The following is a 20,128-nucleotide window of genomic DNA, read 5'->3' as shown; positions in this document are numbered from 1 at the left end:
TAGACCCATAACCCTGGACAGAGGACAGTGATTAGTGTTGGACGTAGAAGGTTGAGTTAGACCCATAACCCTGTGATATAGTTGAGTTAATGACTTTACCTCAGACACTGATCTAAGGTCAGTTTTGTGTCCCCCCCCCCTATAGGTTAAGGTTAAATCTGTACCTAGGGGCAACTTTAACCTGTGGCTGACTGACAGGCAGCATTAGGATGAGAATGATCACAACCTCTCCAACATTCAACAAATTACCACACACTTTCTTGTGTCCAAGGAATACACAGCAGGGTTGAGTTCAGTAGGGCCAAAACGGAACAAAATTGCCAGAAACTGGACGTGACCATGTGAATTTGTCCAAAAAGTAAAGCTATGTATTTATTTTTGTTGCAAAACGTTTCGCTCTGGTGTGCCCTAATGAACATAACCCTGGTGTAAGGTGCCCGATAACGTTACAGTCGAGGAGTGTTCTTCTCACCTCCTCTGACGTCTTGTCCTCAAGTGACAGCAGGTCCAGCATAGGGTTCTTCACTCCTTGGACTACCATGGACTTCAAGCCTGCAGAGTAATAACAACAATTATTTGTATAGCATATTTCACAACTCAAAAGTGCTTAGCTGGGAATTGCCAAAGATCTCACGATACGATATTATCTCGATACTAAAAAGGTGCGATTCGATATGTATTGCGATTCTCACGATTCTATATGTATTGCAATAGTGCGATTTTTATTGCGATTCGATGTTCCAAACATATTGCTCACCATGTCTGCTACAGAGGGGAGAAAGAGAACAACTTTTGATCAGTCGTGTGAATAAACGCTTTAAAAAGAAGATGCTTTGAAGGAAAAATACTGGAGATTTGTGGCAGGTTCAGCTAACTAGCGCAAAAATAATAACGTGATAATGCCAGAGAAGCCGGTATTTGGAAGACATACTGTATTGACACGGGTGCCAAAAAAGCCCCCTGGCTTTTATTTTTATTTTGATGAATTTATTTATTCCATTTCATCTTTCCACGAGATATAGTCCCGACACAAATCTAAAGTTCCTATCCAATCCGGCTGGTCGTTCATTCTATCGGTTCGGTTGCAAGTCGTTAAGTTTTTGGGTTCTGTATCTATGGACGCGCATTGTTCTAAATGTTCTAAATGTTCCATTGCCATACTGGCTGGCAACGTTCTTATCCCTTGATTGCTAGCTAGCCAACTACGGCTAATTTAGTCATGTAAAAAAAAAGTGCGGCCAGAATAACATCAAAGTAGCTGCATTTGCAGCTGTTTTCTAATCCAGGCTGTATCACAACCGGCCGTGATCGAGAGTCCCATAGGGCGGCGCACAATTGGCCCAGCTTTGTCCGGGTTTGTCCGGTGTAGACCGTCATTGTAAATAAGAATTTGTTCTTAACTGACTTGCCTAGTTACATAAAGGTTCAATAAAAAAAAAAAACATACATCCATAACAACGAGCTAATGAAGTGTGATTTCACCTGCCATAGAAAATTTGCTCTCTCGTCAGGACACTGTTGTTCAGAGGAGCTCGCCAACAACACAGCTATAACACAATCACTTCAAACTGAAGCTGGTAGCAAGACAGCAAACTAGCTGCATTTCATTTAGTTTGACCTGTTTTCTATTCACATGTCTTTGTGTATATATATATATATACACATAAAAATGATGCCAGCTGATTCATGATTTCGACTGGCTGAGAAAAGCTGCCTGTCTGTCTGTCTCGTCCCGACTCGTTCAGTACTATGGGACAGCTGGAGATCGGATTTCAATATTGAAACAATTGCAAATGTCGGAGAGACAGACAACAAGGTTTATACAAATCTCCACAGTTGAAAACCAAATGTTAGTCTAAAATAATAAAATAAAATAAATGGGAGATAATGTCTAGATGCTTTTTATAGTGTAGATCAAGTTTATAAATTGCCTGGCTGGGCTGATGAGACAGTGGATTGCACAGACAGATGGAACAGAGTAAATAGGCATTTTAGCCTTGTGGAATAGACAATGGCTGGAATGCGGTTTTAACCAATAAGCAGCCAGGATAGGTCTGTCTCCAACTAAAATAAATCTGGAATGAGAGTTTAGAGTCTAGCCAGACACCTAGGTATTTGTAGTTGTCCAGATATTCTAAGTCAGAACCGTCCAGAGTAGTGATGCTAGTCGGGCGGGTGGGTGCGGGCATAGATGTAAAAACAGACTGTTTGCTTGCTCTTTGAGATGAAGAAAACATTACTTTGAGAAGCTCCACAGTGATGGGGAGTTAAGACAATCAGAAATAGTATCAGATCCCCAAATTGGCACATTTATAGGCCTACATTTGCACGCAGGCCAGGTTGCTTATAGGCCTACTTCTATGAGTGTGCCTCCTTACTCAACATTGACAGGACTGCTCCAAACAAAAGACAATGACTAAATTCACAAAACTCATAAATGGAATGAAATAAAACAAAACTTGTTTCTCACAAGTGTAGCATACACTGTATATAGAAAGTATCCAGCCCCTTCTCTTTTTCCACATTTTGTTACGTTACAGCCTTATTTTAAAATTGATTAAATAAACAAAAAATCCTCAATCTACACACAATACCAAAGCGAGAATAGATGTAGTTTTTTTTGTTGCAAAAAATAAAATAAAAAATACATAAATACCTTAATTACATAAGTATTCAGACCCTTTGCTATGAGACTTGAAATTGTGCTCAGGTGCATCCTGTTTCCATTGATCATCCTAGAGATGTTTCTACAACTTGATTGGAGTCCACCTGTGGTAAATTTAATTGATTGGACATGATTTGGAAAGGCACACACCTGTCTATATAAGGTCCCACAGTTGACAGTGCATGTCAGTACAAAAACCAAGCCATGAGGTCATTGCCCAGGGTTGTGTCGAGGCAGAGATCTGGGGAAGGGTACCAAAAAATGTCTGCAGCATTGAAGGTCCCCAAGAACACAGTGGCCTTCATCATTCTTAAATGGAAGAAGTTTGGAACCACCAAGACTCTTCCTAGAGCTGGCCTCCCGGCCAAACTGAGCAATCGGGGGAGAAGAGCCTGATGATCACTCTGCCAGAGATCCTCTGTGGAGATGGGAGAACCTTCCAGAAGGACAACCATCTCTGCAGCACTCCACTAATCAGGCCTTTATAGTACAGTGGCCAGACGGGAGCCACTCCTTAGAAAAAGGCACATGACAGCCCACTTGGAGTTTGCCAAAAGGCACCCAAAGGACTCTGACCATGAGAAACAAGATTCTCTGGTCTGATGAAACCAAAATTGATCTCTCTGGCCTGAATGTCAAGCTTCACGTCTGGAGCAAACCTGGCACCATCCCGAAAACCTGCTCCAGAGTGCTCAGGACGTTAGACTGGGGCGAAGTTTCACCTTCCAACAAGACAACGACACTAAGCACACAGCCAAGACAACACAGGAGTGGAATGTCCTTGAGTCTCTGAATGTCCTTGAGTGGCCCAGCCAGAGCTGGGTCGAACATCTCAGGAGAGACCTGAAAATAGCTGTGCAGTGACGCTCCCCATCCAACCTGACAGAGCTTGAGAGGATCTGCAGATTTTATTTTATTAGCCAATGCAATGACTCAAAGCACCCAAAGCCCCTGCCTGCACAAATAATAGTCTTTAAGTCCTCATTTGGACTAATCTTCCAAGAGTCCTTAAACATTAAAATACGATTTATAATACGATCACATTTTCACATATAACAGTGTGTTCACTGTTACAAACATTTTTATTTGTTTATTTTACCTTTATTTAATTAGGCAAGTCAGTTAAGAACAAATTATTATTTTCAATGACGGCCTAGGAACATACATAATACACTAACATATTGACCAGATAAATACTAGCCTAAAATATAGATTGATTCTTCATCGGCCATAGTGTAGCACAACTTTCCTATGTATTATATTTAAATGGTTTTAAAGTATTGTTTACATTTATATATCGAAAGGTTTCTGGTTTGCTCAGATAAATTATTCAATTTCTTTATTGCTCTAAATCAAAATCTTTAATTTGCCTATTTCTCTTTTCTGTCTGGATAACACATAGATGGTGGACAATCTATTCCTAGTATTTACTGAATGTCTGTCTCTTACCAACTGAATACTGTTGTGAATAGAGTTTGGCTGTTTTAAATGGTGTATTAGTAAAAATTAATAATTAATAGTATTATGAAATAAAATAAGCATGTTTTTTTTCTTTTTCTCAACTATCTTGTCGATTGATGACCAACCAAGAGCAATGAGCATGACTAGAACAGAAGAACCATATCTCCACCTTTGAACAGAACAAAGCAGCAAGGATTGTTCAATCTGCCTGCCTCTTAATGTCCCTTGCTGATGCATTTCCCCCCAGACCACAGAACAGTAGTTCACCAGACTCCCAATCAATGCTTGGGTTATTTGCTTAAGAATCTTCTTTTTTTCTTTTAACATAGATTAGTTATTTGAGATGACCATGATAAGCAGTTGTCTAGCTGCACTCCCAATAGTTTGGATTCTGCCATTTCTTCAATTTGTACTTATTTCCTAAACTTAATTGTATCCCAATGCTATGTTGGCCTTATCCTAGTTTTCTTGGTGTTTAAAACAAGTTTGTTCTGACAAACCCACTCCCTGATATTTTCCAAATCTACTTGTAGAGCTTGCTGTACAGTGGTGTGTGAAAGTATTCACCCTCCTTGGCATTTTTTCCTATTTTGTTGCCTTACAACCTGGAATTCAAATTCATTTTTTGGGGGGCTTGTATCATTTGATTTACACAACATGCCTATCACTTTGAAGATGCAAAATATTTATTATTGTGAAACAAACAAGAAATAAGACAAAAAAATGTTACTTGAGCGTGCATAACTATTCACCCCCCCCCCCCAAAAGCCAATACTTTGTAGAGCCACCTTTTGCAGCAATTACAGCTGCAAGTTTCTTGGGGTATGTCTCTATAAGCTTGGCACATCTAGCCACTGGGATTTTTGCCCATTCCTCAAGGCAAAACTGCTCCAGCTCCTTCAAGTTGGATGGGTTCTACTGGTGTACAGCAATCTTTAAGTCATACCACTGATTCTCAATTGGATTGAGGTCTGGGCTTTGACTAGGCCATACCAATACATTTAAATGTTTCCCCATAAACCAGTCGAGTGTTGCTTTAGCAGTATGCTTAGGGTCATTGTCCTGCTGGAAGGTGAACCTCCGTCCCAGTCTCAAATCTCTGGAAGACTGAAACAGGTTTCCCTCAAGAATTTCCCTGTACTTAGCATCATCCATCATTCCTTCAATTCTTACCAGTTTCCCAGTCCCTGCCGATGAAAAAAATCCCCACAGCATGATGCTGCCTCCACCATGCTTCACTGTGGGGATGGTGTTGTCATGACGTTGCCCTGTTGGGGGAGGTTTATGACCCCCATAAATACCTTTCCCTCTTTCCTCTCTCTCTACTCTACAGATGTGACTCTTGGAAAGCCTTTGTTAACATAGAGAGAGTCTGAAAACATCAAAAGGGTGGGGACCAGAACCATATTTCGGTAATCCAACCAGGTGAAAATATGCGTTGGTACTTAAAGAATATGATATCAGATCAGTTGTCATCTGAGACATTATTACTGATGATAGGATGACAAACTGCATCTTGGAAAGTCTACACATTCTAGTTATCAGATTCACATGGAATTGTGCAATTTAAATGTTTAAATATGAAACTATTTGTGAAAAGATTAAATGTAATTTTAGCTTCTAAATGAGAGAATTGTTTCCATAAGGTAAACTCTGCTCACTCAGAGGCCCCGCCCAAGTGAACAGACATTGGTTGTGAACTATGAAACATGCCCTTCTCTCCCCTACAACATAAGCCCTTTATTTGTGTTCCCGATGACGTGAGGACTGCTGTCCAGACATTAAAAGGGCTAATGTCAACTACAGAACTAAGCCAACCTCAGTGTGAGCTCAAAGTATGTCAACTTGGTATGAACTTTGAACTCTTATTCACTAAAGAAGTGATACCTCTTAGCCGTTGAGTTAGCAGCAGCAACTGTAAACGTGGGCTAGGAAAGGACAAACAAAGTATCTGTCTACCACACGACGACGGTACTACAACGTATCCACTCTACCACCAGACATTCTTCAGAGGACAAGAGATCCCTGCTGGGCAACCCGGCCTTCCATCTACGACCAACCTATTGAAGCGCAGCTCAGAGAAAATATTTCTTGCATTTTCCTTTTCCAAATGGGCGGGTATTTTGAATGCATAAGATTCTGTATTTACGATCGCACAGCTTCACAAGGTCTGATCAGAGACCCTTATCATTTTGTTCTTCAGTCTTCCCGCGCTTTCATTCAAACCTCAAAACCCCCTTTCTTTTTGTAACCAGCCCTCATATCGGTTCCATCCGTAAGGGACGTTTTTCTTCTATGACATAATTAGTAATCAATGTAAAATCCATCCTGTGTATATGTAATTCTGTGTGATTATTTAGGTATTTAGTAAATAAATAAACCAAATTTTGTATTGCTTGATTCAACTTGTTAGCCAGGGTTTGTGAAGATAACCAAGAATTTACGACGTTCAGACTGAATAAGGTGACGATTAATAATTGACTGCTATTGAGGTAAAAGACTACCAGGTATTTAAGAATTTATTCGGAGGATAACAGCTCTATAAACATTATTTCGTGGTGCTGAGACTTTCTAGTTAATTACATTTACATGATTAGTTTAATCAGGTAATATTAATTACAGATAAATTATTTTATAGAACAGCATGTCATATCACTTAATCCGGCATAGCCAAAGACACGACAGACATAGCCAGACATAGCATTTTCCTTGATGGCCAAAAAGTTAAATTTTAGTCTCATCTGACGAGAGTACCTTCTTCCATATGTTTGGGGAGTCTCCCACATGCCTTTTGGTGAACACCAATCTTTCTTTAAGCAATGGCTTTTTTCTGGCCACTCTTCCGTAAAGTCCAGCTCTTTGGAGTGTACGGTTTAATGTGATCCTATGGACAGATACTCCCATCTCCGCTGTGGAGCTTTGCAGCTCCTTCAGGGTTATCTTTGGTCTATTTGTTGCTTCTCTGATTAATTCCCTCCTTGCCTGGTCTGTGAGTTTTGGTGGGCGGCCCTCTCTTGGCAGGTTTGTTGTGGTGCCATATTCTTTAAATTTTTTAATAATGGATTTAATGGTGCTCCGTGGGATGTTCGAAGTTCCTGATATTTTTTATAACCCAACCCTGATCTGTACTTCTCCACAACTTTGTCCCTGACCTGTTTGGAGAGCTCCTAGGTCTTCATGGTGCTGCTTTTTTGGTGGTGTTGCAGTCTCTGGGGCCTTTCGGGACAGGTATATACATATATACTGAGATCATGTGACAGATCATGTGACACTTAGATTGCACACAGGTGGACTTTATTTAACTAATTATGTGACTTCTGAAGGTAATTGGTTGCACCAGATCTTATTTAGGGGCTTCATAGCAAAAGGGGTGAATACATATGTATTCTACATATATTACTCTACAGTCCCGATACAGTTGGATTAAAATAGCCAGGGATTCCCGATACAGTTGGATTAAAATAGCCAAGGAGTCCCGATACAGTTGGATTAACATAGCCAAGAAGTTACTCTAGTCCCGATACAGCTGGATTAAAATAGCCAGGGAGTCCCGATACAGTCCCGATTTAGTTGCCCGTTGATGTAAAGTTTATCCATCACCATGGAGTCTCGTTGATTCAGGCAACGGTTTTCCTTCATGATGGGATACAGTTTTTTTTCTCCTTTCATTTATCTCGGTGGGGAAGTGATCTTTCCTTCCAAAATCAGTGTTTCTGAGTTCTCTGGCCCCTGCTTTTCTCCGTTTCCTTTTGTTTAAAATGTTCAAAACATGCAATAATAGCCCATGTCTCAGAGGCCTTACCCATTCTGTGGACTCTGGAGAAAGTGACATTAGTGCACGACATCTCTGGGCAGTTTCAGTTGAGTTGAGCCTCTGCTCATTCTCCGGTATCCCTGAAAACATTAGATTATCCCGCATTGATCGACACTGTACATCAGCAAGGTTTCTTTGAGTTGTTTGTTCTCCCTTTGCACCACCTCCACCTTGCCATGAATAGAGTCTACAGTACCTTTCAGCTCCGCGTTCTCTTTCCTTAGATCATCAATCTGACGTTGGCTGAATTCTAGACCGGCACATAATGCATTGATGTCCTCTCGTAATATATCCAAGAATATCAAGTTTAGCAAGCCTTTCATTGATGGATTTTAACAAGTCAACATCCTTATCAGTAAACCTCTCCCCACGTGCACCCTCTTGCTGCCTGGGGATGGTTTGGTGCCATCGTTGATACCGCTTGGCCAAATTGGCTTTGGTTTGATTTGTTGATTGGTGTTTGTTGTCCTTAACAGCGCTCGAATCCTCCGAAACCAGCGACATGTTTCTTTGAGCTCGTTAAGTGTCTCTTGTCAATGAATCGTTCAAGCTCTTCAATGGATTCTGAATCATCCAGTGTGTTTGCAGGCAGAGTAAAACAAAAATAACAAAACAACAGATGTATCTTTCCGGGACATGTAAAGGCCGTCGGTAGATACACTCAATCAAAAACATTAATATTTTGTGTACTCACTCGTGGTTGGAGGAAGTGCTAGTGTTAAATAAGAGAAACACTGTTGTTTGGTTAGACTTGCTCAACTTCCCTGCTGAAATATCTTATTGGATATCATGGGAAGAATGGGAGAAACTCCCCAAATACAAGTGTGCCAAGCTTGTAGCGTCATAACCAAGAAGACTCAAGGCTGTAATCGCTGCCAAAAGGTGCTTCAACAAAGTACTGAGTAAAGGGTCTGAATACTTATGTAAATGTGATATGTCAGATTTTTATTTATTTTCAAAAACCATATTTTTTTTGCTTTGTCAAAACATTTAATCCATTTTAGAATAAGGCTGTAACAAAATGTGGAAAAAGTCAAAGGGTCGGAATACTTTCTGAATGCACTGTAGGTCGTGCACTCTGCAAACCCCGTGTCCACTCTGACAATGACAACAGGAAGACTGGAATAATAATATTGAATGCATTAACATAAATGACCGTAACCAAAAGTAACAAACATTGTAGATTAGAAATGACAGGAATTAAAGGTAAATGTACTCCTGGTGATAGATATATCTATAGATATATATATATATATTGGGGAATTGATATACACTAACAATCAAACACAAACAAATCACACAATGAAGTTAAGAAACAATGAACGTGTACAAATTGGCAAGAGAGAGAGAGCATTCTGGAGAGAGAAGAGCATTGTGCATCTGGCCGCATGGTCAATCCCACGTCTGCACTGGCCATGAGGCCGTTGGGTGATATGACCTCAGCAGAAGTCAGGACATTCATACGTCTTGCGCTTCACAGGGCAGCGCAAAGCTGCTGTCAAGGAAGTGAGTTTGTGTTTTCTACAGGATGTACCGCCCCCACCTCCCGTCAACCAATCATGTCAATGTGGAGCTATACAGAGCCCTCTGCATTGTTACAACATTTGGGGGGGGGGGGGGGGGGGGGGGGCGCATGGCGATACGGTACAGAGCTGCATTTGGCCTCTGCATGTCTGGAGGCTCCACGATTGCGTCACGCCATCCATATGGAGCCTCCGACTGCATTTTCAGATCAAGCATAAATTGGCTTTTAGTCTCCACAATGGATTAGTTCACTGAGATAGGCACACATACATACATACATACATACATACATACATACATACATACATACAGTACCAGTCAAAAGTATGGACACCAACTCATTCAAGGGTTTCTCTTTATTTTCTACATTGTAGAATAATAGTGATGACATCAAAACTTCAAAAAGTTTCTGTCCGAGTCTGTAATACCAACATGTTTTAAGCAGACCACCATAGTGCCTGTGACCAAGAACACTAAGGTAACCTGCCTAAATGATTACCGACCCGTAGCACTCACGTCTGTAGCCATGAAATGCTTTGAAAGGCTGGTCATGACTCACATCAACACCATTATCCCAGAAACCCTGGACCCACTCCAATTCGCTTACCGCCCCAACAGATCCACAGATGATGCCATCTCAATTGCACTCCACACTGCCCTTTCCCACCTGGACAAAAGGAACACCTATGTGAGAATGCTGTTCATTGACTACAGCTCAGCGTTCAACACCATAGTACCCTCAAAGCTCATCACTAAGCTAAGGACCCTGGGACTAAACACCTCCCTCTGCAACTGGATCCTGGACTTCCTGACGGGCCGCCCCCCAGGTGGTGAGGGTAGGTAACAACACATCTGCCACGCTGATCCTCAACTCGGGTGCCCCTCAGGGGTGCGCGCTCAGTCCCCTCCTGTACTTCCTGTTCACTCATGACTGCACGGCCAGGCACGACTCCAACACCATCATTATGTTTGCTGACAACACAACAGTGGTAGGCCTGATCACCGACAACGACGAGACAGCCTATAGGGAGGAAGTCAGAGACTTGGCCGGGTGGTGCCAGAATAACAACCTCTCCCTCAACGTAACCAAGACTAAGGAGATGATTGTGGACTACAGGAAAAAGAGGACCGAGCACGCCCCCCATTCTCATCGACGGGGCTGCAGTGGAACAGGTTGAGAGCTTCAAGTTCCTTGGTGTCCACATCAACATAAAACTAGAATGGTCCAAACACACCAAGACAGTCGTGAAGAGGGCACGACAAAACCTATTCCCCCTCAGGAGACTGAAAAGCTTTGACATGGGTCCTCAACAGCTGCACGAGAGTATCCTGACGGGTTGCATCACTGTCTGGTATGGCAACTGCTCGGCCTCCGACCGCAAGGCACTACAGAGGGTAGTGCGTACGGCCCAGTACATCACTGGGGCCAAGCTTCCTGCCATCCAGGACCTCTACACCAGGCGGTGTCAAGAGGAAGGCCCTAGAAATTGTCAGGACTCCAGCCACCCTAGTCGTAGACTGTTCTCTCTGTTGCCGCACGGCAAGCGGTACCGGAGCTCCAAGTTTAAGTCCAAGAGGCTTCTAAACAGCTTCTACCCCCAAGTCATAAGACTCCTGAACATCTCATCAAATGGCTACCCAGACTATTTGGATTGCCCCCCCCCCCATTCTGCTGCTTCGACACCGGTGCCCCCGCACATTGACTCTGTACCACTACCCCCTGTATTGTTAATTACTGCTGCTCTTTAATTATTTGTTATTCTTATCTCTTACCTTTTTTGGGGGGTATTTTTTTTTAAACGGCATTGTTGGTTAAGGGCTCGTAAGTAAGCATTTCACTCTAAGGTCTACACCTGTTGTATTCGGCACATGTGACAAATACAATTTGATATGTTTTATATTTTAGACTCTTCAAAGTAGCCATCCTTTGCCTTGATGACAGCTTTGCAGTCACCTGGAATGCATTCCCCAAATTGTTATTTATTCCCCAAATTATTTACTTTTGCACCCCAGTATCTCTACTCGCACATCATCATCTGCATATCTATCACTCCAGGGTTAAAAAAACAGAATTAACAGGTGTGCCTTGTTTAAAGTTAATTTGTGGAATTTCTTTCCTTAATGCGTTTGAACCAATCAGTTGTGTTGTGACAAGGTAGGGTTGGTATACAGAAGAAAGCCCTATTTGGTAAAAGACCAAGTCCATATTATGGCAAGAACAGCTCAAATAATCAAAGAGAAACGTCAGTCCATCATTACTTTAAGACAAGAAGGTCAATACTGAACATTTCAAGAACTTTGAAAGTTTCTTCAAATGCAGTCGCATAAACCATCAAGCGCTATGATGAAACTGGCTCTCATGAGGACCGTCACAGGAAAGGAAGACCCAGAGTTACCTCTGCTGCAGAGGATGAGTTAATTACTAACCAGCCTCAGAAATTGGCAATTAACTGCACCTCAGATAAATGCTTCAGAGTTCAAGTAACCGACACATCTCAACATCAACTGTTCAGAGGAGACTGTGTGAATCAGGTCTTCATGGTCGAATTGCTGCAAACAAAACACTACTAAAGGACACCAATAATAAGAAGAGACTTGCTTGGGCCAAGAAACACTAGCAATGGACATCAGACCGGTAAAAATCTGTCCTTTGGTCTGATGAGTCCAAATGTGAGATTTTTGGTTCCAACCACCGTGTCTTTCTGAGACACAGAGTAGGTGAACGGATGATCTCTGCATGTGTGGTTCCCACCGTGAAGCATGGAGGAGGAGGTGTGATGGTGTTTTGCTGGTGACACGGTCTGTGATTTATTTAGAATTCAAGGCACACATAACCAGCATGGCTACCACAGCATTCTGCAGCGATACGCTATCCCATCTGGTTTGCGCTTAGTGGGATTATCATTATCGTTTTTCAACAGGACAATGACCCAAAACACACCTGTAAGTGTAAGGGCTATTTGATCAAGGAGAGTGATGGAGTGCTGCATCAGATGACCTGGCCCCACATTCACCTGACCTCAACCCAATTGAGATGGTGTGGGATGAGTTGGACTGCAGAGTGAAGGAAAAGCAGCCAACAAGTGCTCAGCATATGTGGGAACTCCTTCAAGACTGTTTGAAAAGCATTCCAGGTGACTACCTCATGAAGCTGGTTGAGAGAATGCCAAGAGTGTGTAAAGCTGTCATCAAGGGAAAGGGTGGCTACTTTGAAGAATCTAAAATATAAAACATTATTTTGGTTACTACATGATTCCATATGTGTTATTTCATAGTTTTGATGTCTTCACTATTATTCTACAATGTAGAAAATAGTAAAAATAAAGAAAAACCCTAGAATGAGTAGGTGCGTCCAAACTTTTGACTGGTACTGTATATATGTGTTACTGCTCAACTAAAACAATCTTGGTCGACCAATAGCCTAACGACCAAACAATCGTTCAGTTGACTAATTGGGGTCAGCCTTAATGCAGGATTAGACCCACACATTGTATAATATTGCGATAGGTAACTGTATCGATCCCCCTCAATCACTAGTACATAAGAGAAACAATAAAATGCATAATATGGACTGACTGCTCTCCATGTGAGAAGTGGTCTCACCCTTCTCGTCCTGCTTGGCACACTCTGAGAAGATGTCCTGAAGGCTTGTGTTGATGCGGTCTCGGTGGAAGTAGTGGGACTGGAAGAACCGTGTCCAGAACTCCTTCTCTGTCAGGTTATGAGGAACGTTCTCACCATACTTCTGTTTCACTGGGAGGAAACGTTAAGTTTGTCAATGACAGGACACAAAAAAACATGACCCTTTTGGAAGGTTGGATACCTTTACTTATCCAATCAGATCAGCGAGGAAGGAAGGAAGAAAAGCAGCATTTGAAGGTAACATATATAATATAAAATATAAAAAATATAATAATATAGATCATATCTGCATTTAGCAGACTTTTTTTTTTATCCAAAAGAGACTTAGTCATGCATGTATTTATTTGAAGGTATTCCAACAGGGCCCATAGTTTCATCATGTACCTGCTTATAGTGGACAATCATAATGTATCAATCACTAGGTAGGTGGACTGACATTATTTCAACTCTTGCCATTGGTTTACATGACATAAAAGCCGAGGTATCTTACCTGCAGGGTACGTCCTGAAGATAGACTCTATTATGTCAGAGGTAAGGTTGTATCTCAGGCCGTTACAGCCATCTGTCTGAGGCTGTATGTCCGCCTGAAATAACAAAAAGATATGACCACTTTATCCATTCTCCACCATTTACACTCCCTGCATCCTAACATTCTGTGTTTTCTCCAGGAATGTGCAGTACTCTGCAGTACTCCTGCAGTACTCTGGACTCCCCACACATTTAAAAGCATTGGATTGGTGTAACCAAGGGCTAGACAGAGAAAGACAGATTAGAGACAAAGTGACAGGGCTAGACAGAGAAGGACAGATTAAAGACACAGTGACAGGGCTAGACAGAGGACAGATGAGACGCAGTGACAGGGCTAGACAGAGGACAGATGAGACACAGTGACAGGGCTAGACAGAGGACAGATGAGACACAGTGACAGGGCTAGACAGAGGACAGATGAGACACAGTGACAGGGCTAGACAGAGGACAGATGAGACACAGTGACAGGGCTAGACAGAGGACAGATGAGACACAGTGACAGGGCTAGACAGAGGACAGATGAGACACAGTGACAGGGCTAGACAGAGGACAGATGAGACACCGTGACAGGGCTAGACAGAGGACAGATGAGACACAGTGACAGGGCTAGACAGAGGACAGATGAGACACCGTGACAGGGCTAGACAGAGGACAGATGAGACACAGTGACAGGGCTAGACAGAGGACAGATGAGACACCGTGACAGGGCTAGACAGAGGACAGATGCGACACAGTGACAGGGCTAGACAGAGGACAGATGAGACACCGTGACAGGGCTAGACAGATGAGACACAGTGACAGGGCTAGAAAGAGGACAGATGACACGCAGTGACAGGGCTAGACAGAGGACAGATGAGACGCAGTGACAGGGCTAGACAGAGAAGGACAGATGAGACACAGTGACAGGGCTAGACAGAGGACAGATGAGACACCGTGACAGGGCTAGACAGAGGACAGATGAGACGCAGTGACAGGGCTAGACAGAGAAGGACAGATTAAAGACACAGTGACAGGGCTAGACGGAGGACAGATGAGACACAGTGACAGGGCTAGACAGAGGACAGATGAGACACCGTGACAGGGCTAGACAGAGAAGGACAGATGAGACACAGTGACAGGGCTAGACAGAGAAGGACAGATGAGACACAGTGACAGGGGTAGAAAGAGGACAGATGAGACGCAGTGACAGGGCTAGACAGAGAAGGACAGATTAAAGACACAGTGACAGGGCTAGAAAGAGGACAGATGAGACGCAGTGACAGGGCTAGACAGAGAAGGACAGATTAAAGACACAGTGACAGGGCTAGACAGAGAAGGACAGATTAAAGACACAGTGACAGTTTAACGATGGAAAACATTGGTTTTAGGGATGTGCATCTTTCCCTTTCGATACAAAAGAGGAATTATACGTTTAGTTTGAAACGATTCGGTGCAAATTGGTTTGATTAGAGAATGACGTGATTCAATGCGATATGATGCACAAACTTTTGTTGCATAAACACATTTAATTTCCATTCTGCTGCTAATGGAGCTCATGAGCTGGGCCTGTCTGAGCTGGGCCTGTCATCTACCACCCCACTACCACTATCAGATTAGAGCCATAATGGAGACATCTACCACCCCACTATCACTATCAGATTAGAGCCATAATGGAGACATCTACCACCCCACTACCACTATCAGATTAGAGCCATAATGGAGACATCTACCACCCCACTATCACTATCAGATTAGAGCCATAATGGAGACATCTACCACCCCACTATCACTATCAGATTAGAGCCATAATGGAGACTAGACATCTACCACCCCACTATCACTATCAGATTAGAGCCATAATGGAGACTAGACATCTACCACCCCACTACCACTATCAGATTAGAGCCATAATGGAGACATCTACCACCCCACTATCAGATTAGAGCCATAATGGAGACATCTACCACCCCACTATCAGATTAGAGCCATAATGGAGACTAGACATCTACCACTACCAGATTAGAGCCATAATGGAGACTAGACATCTACCACCCCACTACCACTATCAGATTAGAGCCATAAGGGAGACTAGACATCTACCACCCCACTACCACTATCAGATTAGAGCCATAAGGGAGACTAGACATCTACCACCCCACTACCAGATTAGAGCCATAATGGAGACTAGACATCTACCACTATCAGATTAGAGCCATAATGGAGACATCTACCACCCCACTACCACTATCAGATTAGAGCCATAAAGGAGACTAGAAATCTAGCACCCCACTACCACTATCAGATTAGAGCCATAATGGAGACTAGACATCTAGCACCCCACTACCACTATCAGATTAGAGCCATAATGGAGACTAGACATCTACCACTATCAGATTAGAGCCATAATGGAGACTAGACATCTACCACCCCACTACCAGATTAGAGCCATAATGGAGACTAGACATCTACCACTATCAGATTAGAGCCATAATGGAAACTAGACATCTACCACTATCAGATTAGAGCCATAATCTACCACTATCAGATCACTTCAAATCAACCTAGATGAAGGGGAGGAGACAGGTTAAATAATATTTTTTAAGCCTCGAGACAATTGAGAGATGGATTGTGTATGTGTGCCATTCAGAGAATGAATGGGTAAGACAAACTATTTTATTGCTTTTTTGAGCGGGGTATGGTAGTAGGTGCCAGGCGCACCGGTTTGGGTCAAGAACTGCAACGCTGCTGAGTTTTTCCACGCTCAACAGTTTCCTGTGTTTATCAAGAAAGGTCCACCCACCCAAATGACATCTAGCCATACAGTACCACCTGGCGAAAGTCACTGCTGTCCTCGTTATGAAATTATCAACTTTACCCTGTATATTTAAAATCCACCATAAAAACTACCAAAACTATTGGTAAAACTGAACACTGAAAATAAAATCTATTGTAATAATCCCCATTCAGGAAGTATAACCAGATGAGTCGTCTCCGGAAGCTTACTTTTATTACGGTAAAACAATTTTCAACAGCGCATAAAACAACAATAACCAAATTACATTGGTTGTTACACAACTAATAAATCCTCATATCGCGCAAGCCATTTTAGCATTTGAATGCTGAAGGTGCTGTTGCAGACGTGCAAGATCAGTAACAGGCGTCGGTCAGCGTGCGAAGCTGAGCCCAGTTTGACTAAAGCTACTGATATTCCCTGGTTGTTTATTTAGCATGCATAATCACGTGTAGATCAATGCCTGTCAACACAGTTCCATGCAGTTCCACGCCGAAGGAGAGGACGCATCAGTTGTCACAAAAGATGAGAGGTTATTTTCGGAAGGTAGAAAGAATGTTAATACGAGCAAAACATTTTATTGAACCGGCGATTCGTAAGTTTGAAATGACTCTCTGACCGATTGCATGCTACATTTTGATCGGTTTTGGGCTATGCGGATCGTGGCACTTGTATCTTAAACATTTGAAATTGGGGACCAATGAGTATCGGTGAATTGTTACACGATATTCCCTTTATAAGGCACAATTTTTGACCCAGAGCCCATGGGGAATAGGGACGCAGACATTGCTTGCTGAGCTCACCAGGAAGGCTGCCGAGATGCCCACTTCCTGCTTGTTGTTGGAGAAGGAGTGGTCCACGCTGTTCATGCTCAGCCGATTGGCCCAGAACTCTTCAGCACTGATCACCTGACTTACGACCAGATCCTTGTACAGCTGGAACAGCACCGGATCTTCCTGTAACATTCTAGAGAGGGAGGTGAAATACAAAATGGTATACTAGCAGGAAGTTAGCTTACTTTGATGAACAAACACAATTAACTATTGATTTTTCTGGTTCATTAGGAAATCTGAACTTAGTTTGTGTTTTTCGTTGTCGGTTAGACCATACCCATTTCAAGCCTATCTTTCCAACACATACAGTAAATATTATATTTTAGTCAGACAATCTAGTTTTGCTACCTAGTTTCGGGCTAAGTGGTATAGCTTTGGAATCCTTCTGAGGTTAAACCGATGGAGATCTGGGGTGTATTCATTAGTCACACACTGCTGCAAAACATTTTTGCAACAGAATTCTTTTTGCAAAGAAAACAATATTTTCTATTGTACACATTCAGGTAGGTTACACCCCGTTTCGTTCTGTTTGCTTCCTAGTGAATAGTCCCCTGTCTTCCCCCCCCCCCCCCCCCCCATCTGTCTGTGTTGTTGTTAGGGGATCCTGTAATTTGTTCCTCACCTGTTCTTCTCCTCCAGTTCCTTGTTAACCCTCTTCTTGAACTTGGGCAGCAGCTGCTGCAGGAGGTCCTTGGCTGCATCGCGGTCTTTCAGGGCAGTGCTCTCGTTGGAGAAGTGGAAGTTGGTGCTCTCCCCCGTGTGTAGGATCAACTGCAGCTGAATCTTGGCCTTGCCGTCTGGGCTGATCTTCTGACCTGCAAAGGGTGGGGAGAAAATAGGCTACTAAGTTACTACTATCAATACTACTCATTATATACATTCTGATTACTACTACCATCCAAAGTAACAACCCCCACATATAATGTCAACCATCAATGCTACCGTAGCATGGTGTAGGTGAGTACTACAAACACTACTGCCTCTGCCCAAGCTTTTATAACGTAGAGTACTGCACTTGGCTCTGCAGGATCTCTGTTACCTACGACCTCTACAAAGGCACTAGTTAACCTGTGTACGCCGTGTTCCGACTAGCCAGTGGCCTAAAGGGCAGAAGCCTCGCTCTCGTTTATATTTTATAGCGTGGGAAAACTTTCAGATTAAGAAAAATGTCCTCAAAAGAAGCAATTTATCTTACAGCAGTCATAAAATAAAGGAATATTGAAAAAAACTATTAAAATAGCAAAGACTATATACAAGCAAGTAGGCTGTGTAAGCTCCTAGACAGGATGGTAGCCCGGTAACCTACTGATAAGGGAATTTATATGTTTAAAGTAATGACTAAAGAATTCCACCCTGTAACGTAATTATTAGACTATGTGAAATGTATTAGAATAATTAAACTATAATCCAATAATGTAATGTGTGACTGAGAAATGTGTGACTGAGAAAACACAGAGGACAATTGAACTATACATGACCTGACCTGGTTGGAACTCTGAAAAACCTACGACAGGAAAGAGGCCCCTCTAATCTAGGGAGGAAGGGAACGGTATGGAACTGCCAGCTTGGTAGAATAGTGATAAACGAGGAATGTGAACTGTGGAAAAAGATACAGCTCCCCCTACTGTTTTTGTGTGTGTATATGAGGGGGGGGGGGGGGGGGGTGTTATAAAGACTGCTAACATTTTGGTTGACTTTAGAAACGTTCTCTGAATAAAGAACAATGAATCTGAGTCTTTGCCTAATTATTATTAAACCCAGGGTCTTACAAACCTCTGGGAATGGTCAAAGCTTAAATAATTGTTTAGTTATCATCAGTGGGATTAAAAATTCTCGTGACACCTACTCACAGCGTATGTCAGCATACTGGTGGCTAACGGTAAAGCGGTCTTTTCCCTCTGGTCCCCAGGCTATCCTCTCTGCCATCAGGTAGAGGGTCCCGTCCTGCTTCCTCTGTCGGACCCTTTTCACCACCAGCAGCACCTCCTCCGACAACGCTGCCATGGCTGAGAGGAAAGGAAGAGGAGAGGAAGGGAATATACCTATTATTGGTTAGCTAAAAAATAACCTGATTAGAATTAGTGCTCTCAGAAAGTATTCACACCTCTTGACTTTTGCCATGTTGTGCCTGTATTAAAAATTGATTAAATATACATTATCATTCAAAAGTTTGGGGTCACTTAGAAATGTCCTAGTATTTTTTTAAAGAAAAGCACATTTTTTGTCAATTAAAATAACATCAAATTGATCAGAAATACAGTGTAGACATTGTTAATGTTGTAAATGACTATTGTAGCTGGAAACGGCAGCTTTTTTATGGAATATGTACATAGGCGTACAGAGGCCCATTATCAGCAACCATCACTCCTGTGTTCCAATGGCACGTTACTGCTAGCTAACCTGAAACCCAGATGAAGACCTAGCTAGCCAGTTACTAGCTAACACCAGACAGATGAAGACCTAGCTAGCCAGTTACTAGCTAACCTGAGACCCAGATGAAGACCTAGCTAGCCAGTTACTAGCTAACCTGAGACCCAGATGAAGACCTAGCTAGCCAGTAACTAGCTAACACCAGACCCAGATGAAGACCTAGCTAGCCAGTTACTAGCTAACACCAGACCCAGATGAAGACCTAGCTAGCCAGTAACTAGCTAACACCAAACCCAGATGAAGACCTAGCTAGCCAGTAACTAGCTAACACCAGACCCAGATGAAGACCTAGCTAGCCAGTAACTAGCTAACCTGAGACCCAGATGAAGACCTAGCTAGCCAGTAACTAGCTAACACCAGACCCAGATGAAGACCTAGCTAGCCAGTAACTAGCTAACACCAGACCCAGATGAAGACCTCGCTAGCCAGTTACTAGCTAACACCAGACAGATGAAGACCTA

At 42.6% G+C, this 20,128-nt stretch overlaps 1 protein-coding gene across 4 annotated transcripts in view; it reads right to left on the bottom strand.

The window, feature by feature from the left end:
• LOC106561818 (general transcription factor IIH subunit 1) overlaps positions 1 to 20,128 on the bottom strand; it is a 42,182-nt gene that overhangs the window by 13,171 nt on the left and 8,883 nt on the right. For all 4 annotated transcript variants that reach the window (XM_045688666.2, XM_045688664.2, XM_045688665.2 and 1 more), the window contains exons 2-7: positions 19,088 to 19,243; positions 17,860 to 18,052; positions 17,208 to 17,370; positions 13,597 to 13,690; positions 13,068 to 13,217; positions 473 to 552 (exon numbers count right to left, since the gene is read on the bottom strand). In XM_045688666.2, the coding sequence (XP_045544622.1) occupies positions 473 to 552; positions 13,068 to 13,217; positions 13,597 to 13,690; positions 17,208 to 17,370; positions 17,860 to 18,052; positions 19,088 to 19,241 (834 nt within the window). In that variant the 5' untranslated portion in view covers positions 19,242 to 19,243. The remainder of the gene's footprint in view (positions 1 to 472; positions 553 to 13,067; positions 13,218 to 13,596; positions 13,691 to 17,207; positions 17,371 to 17,859; positions 18,053 to 19,087; positions 19,244 to 20,128) is intronic.

The sequence above is a fragment of the Salmo salar genome, chromosome 10, assembly GCF_965601325.2.
Source record: "Salmo salar chromosome 10, fSalSal1, whole genome shotgun sequence".
NCBI lineage: Eukaryota > Metazoa > Chordata > Actinopteri > Salmoniformes > Salmonidae > Salmo > Salmo salar.
Note: the sequence above shows the minus strand (reverse complement) of the source record. Positions and strands in the feature narration are given on the sequence as shown.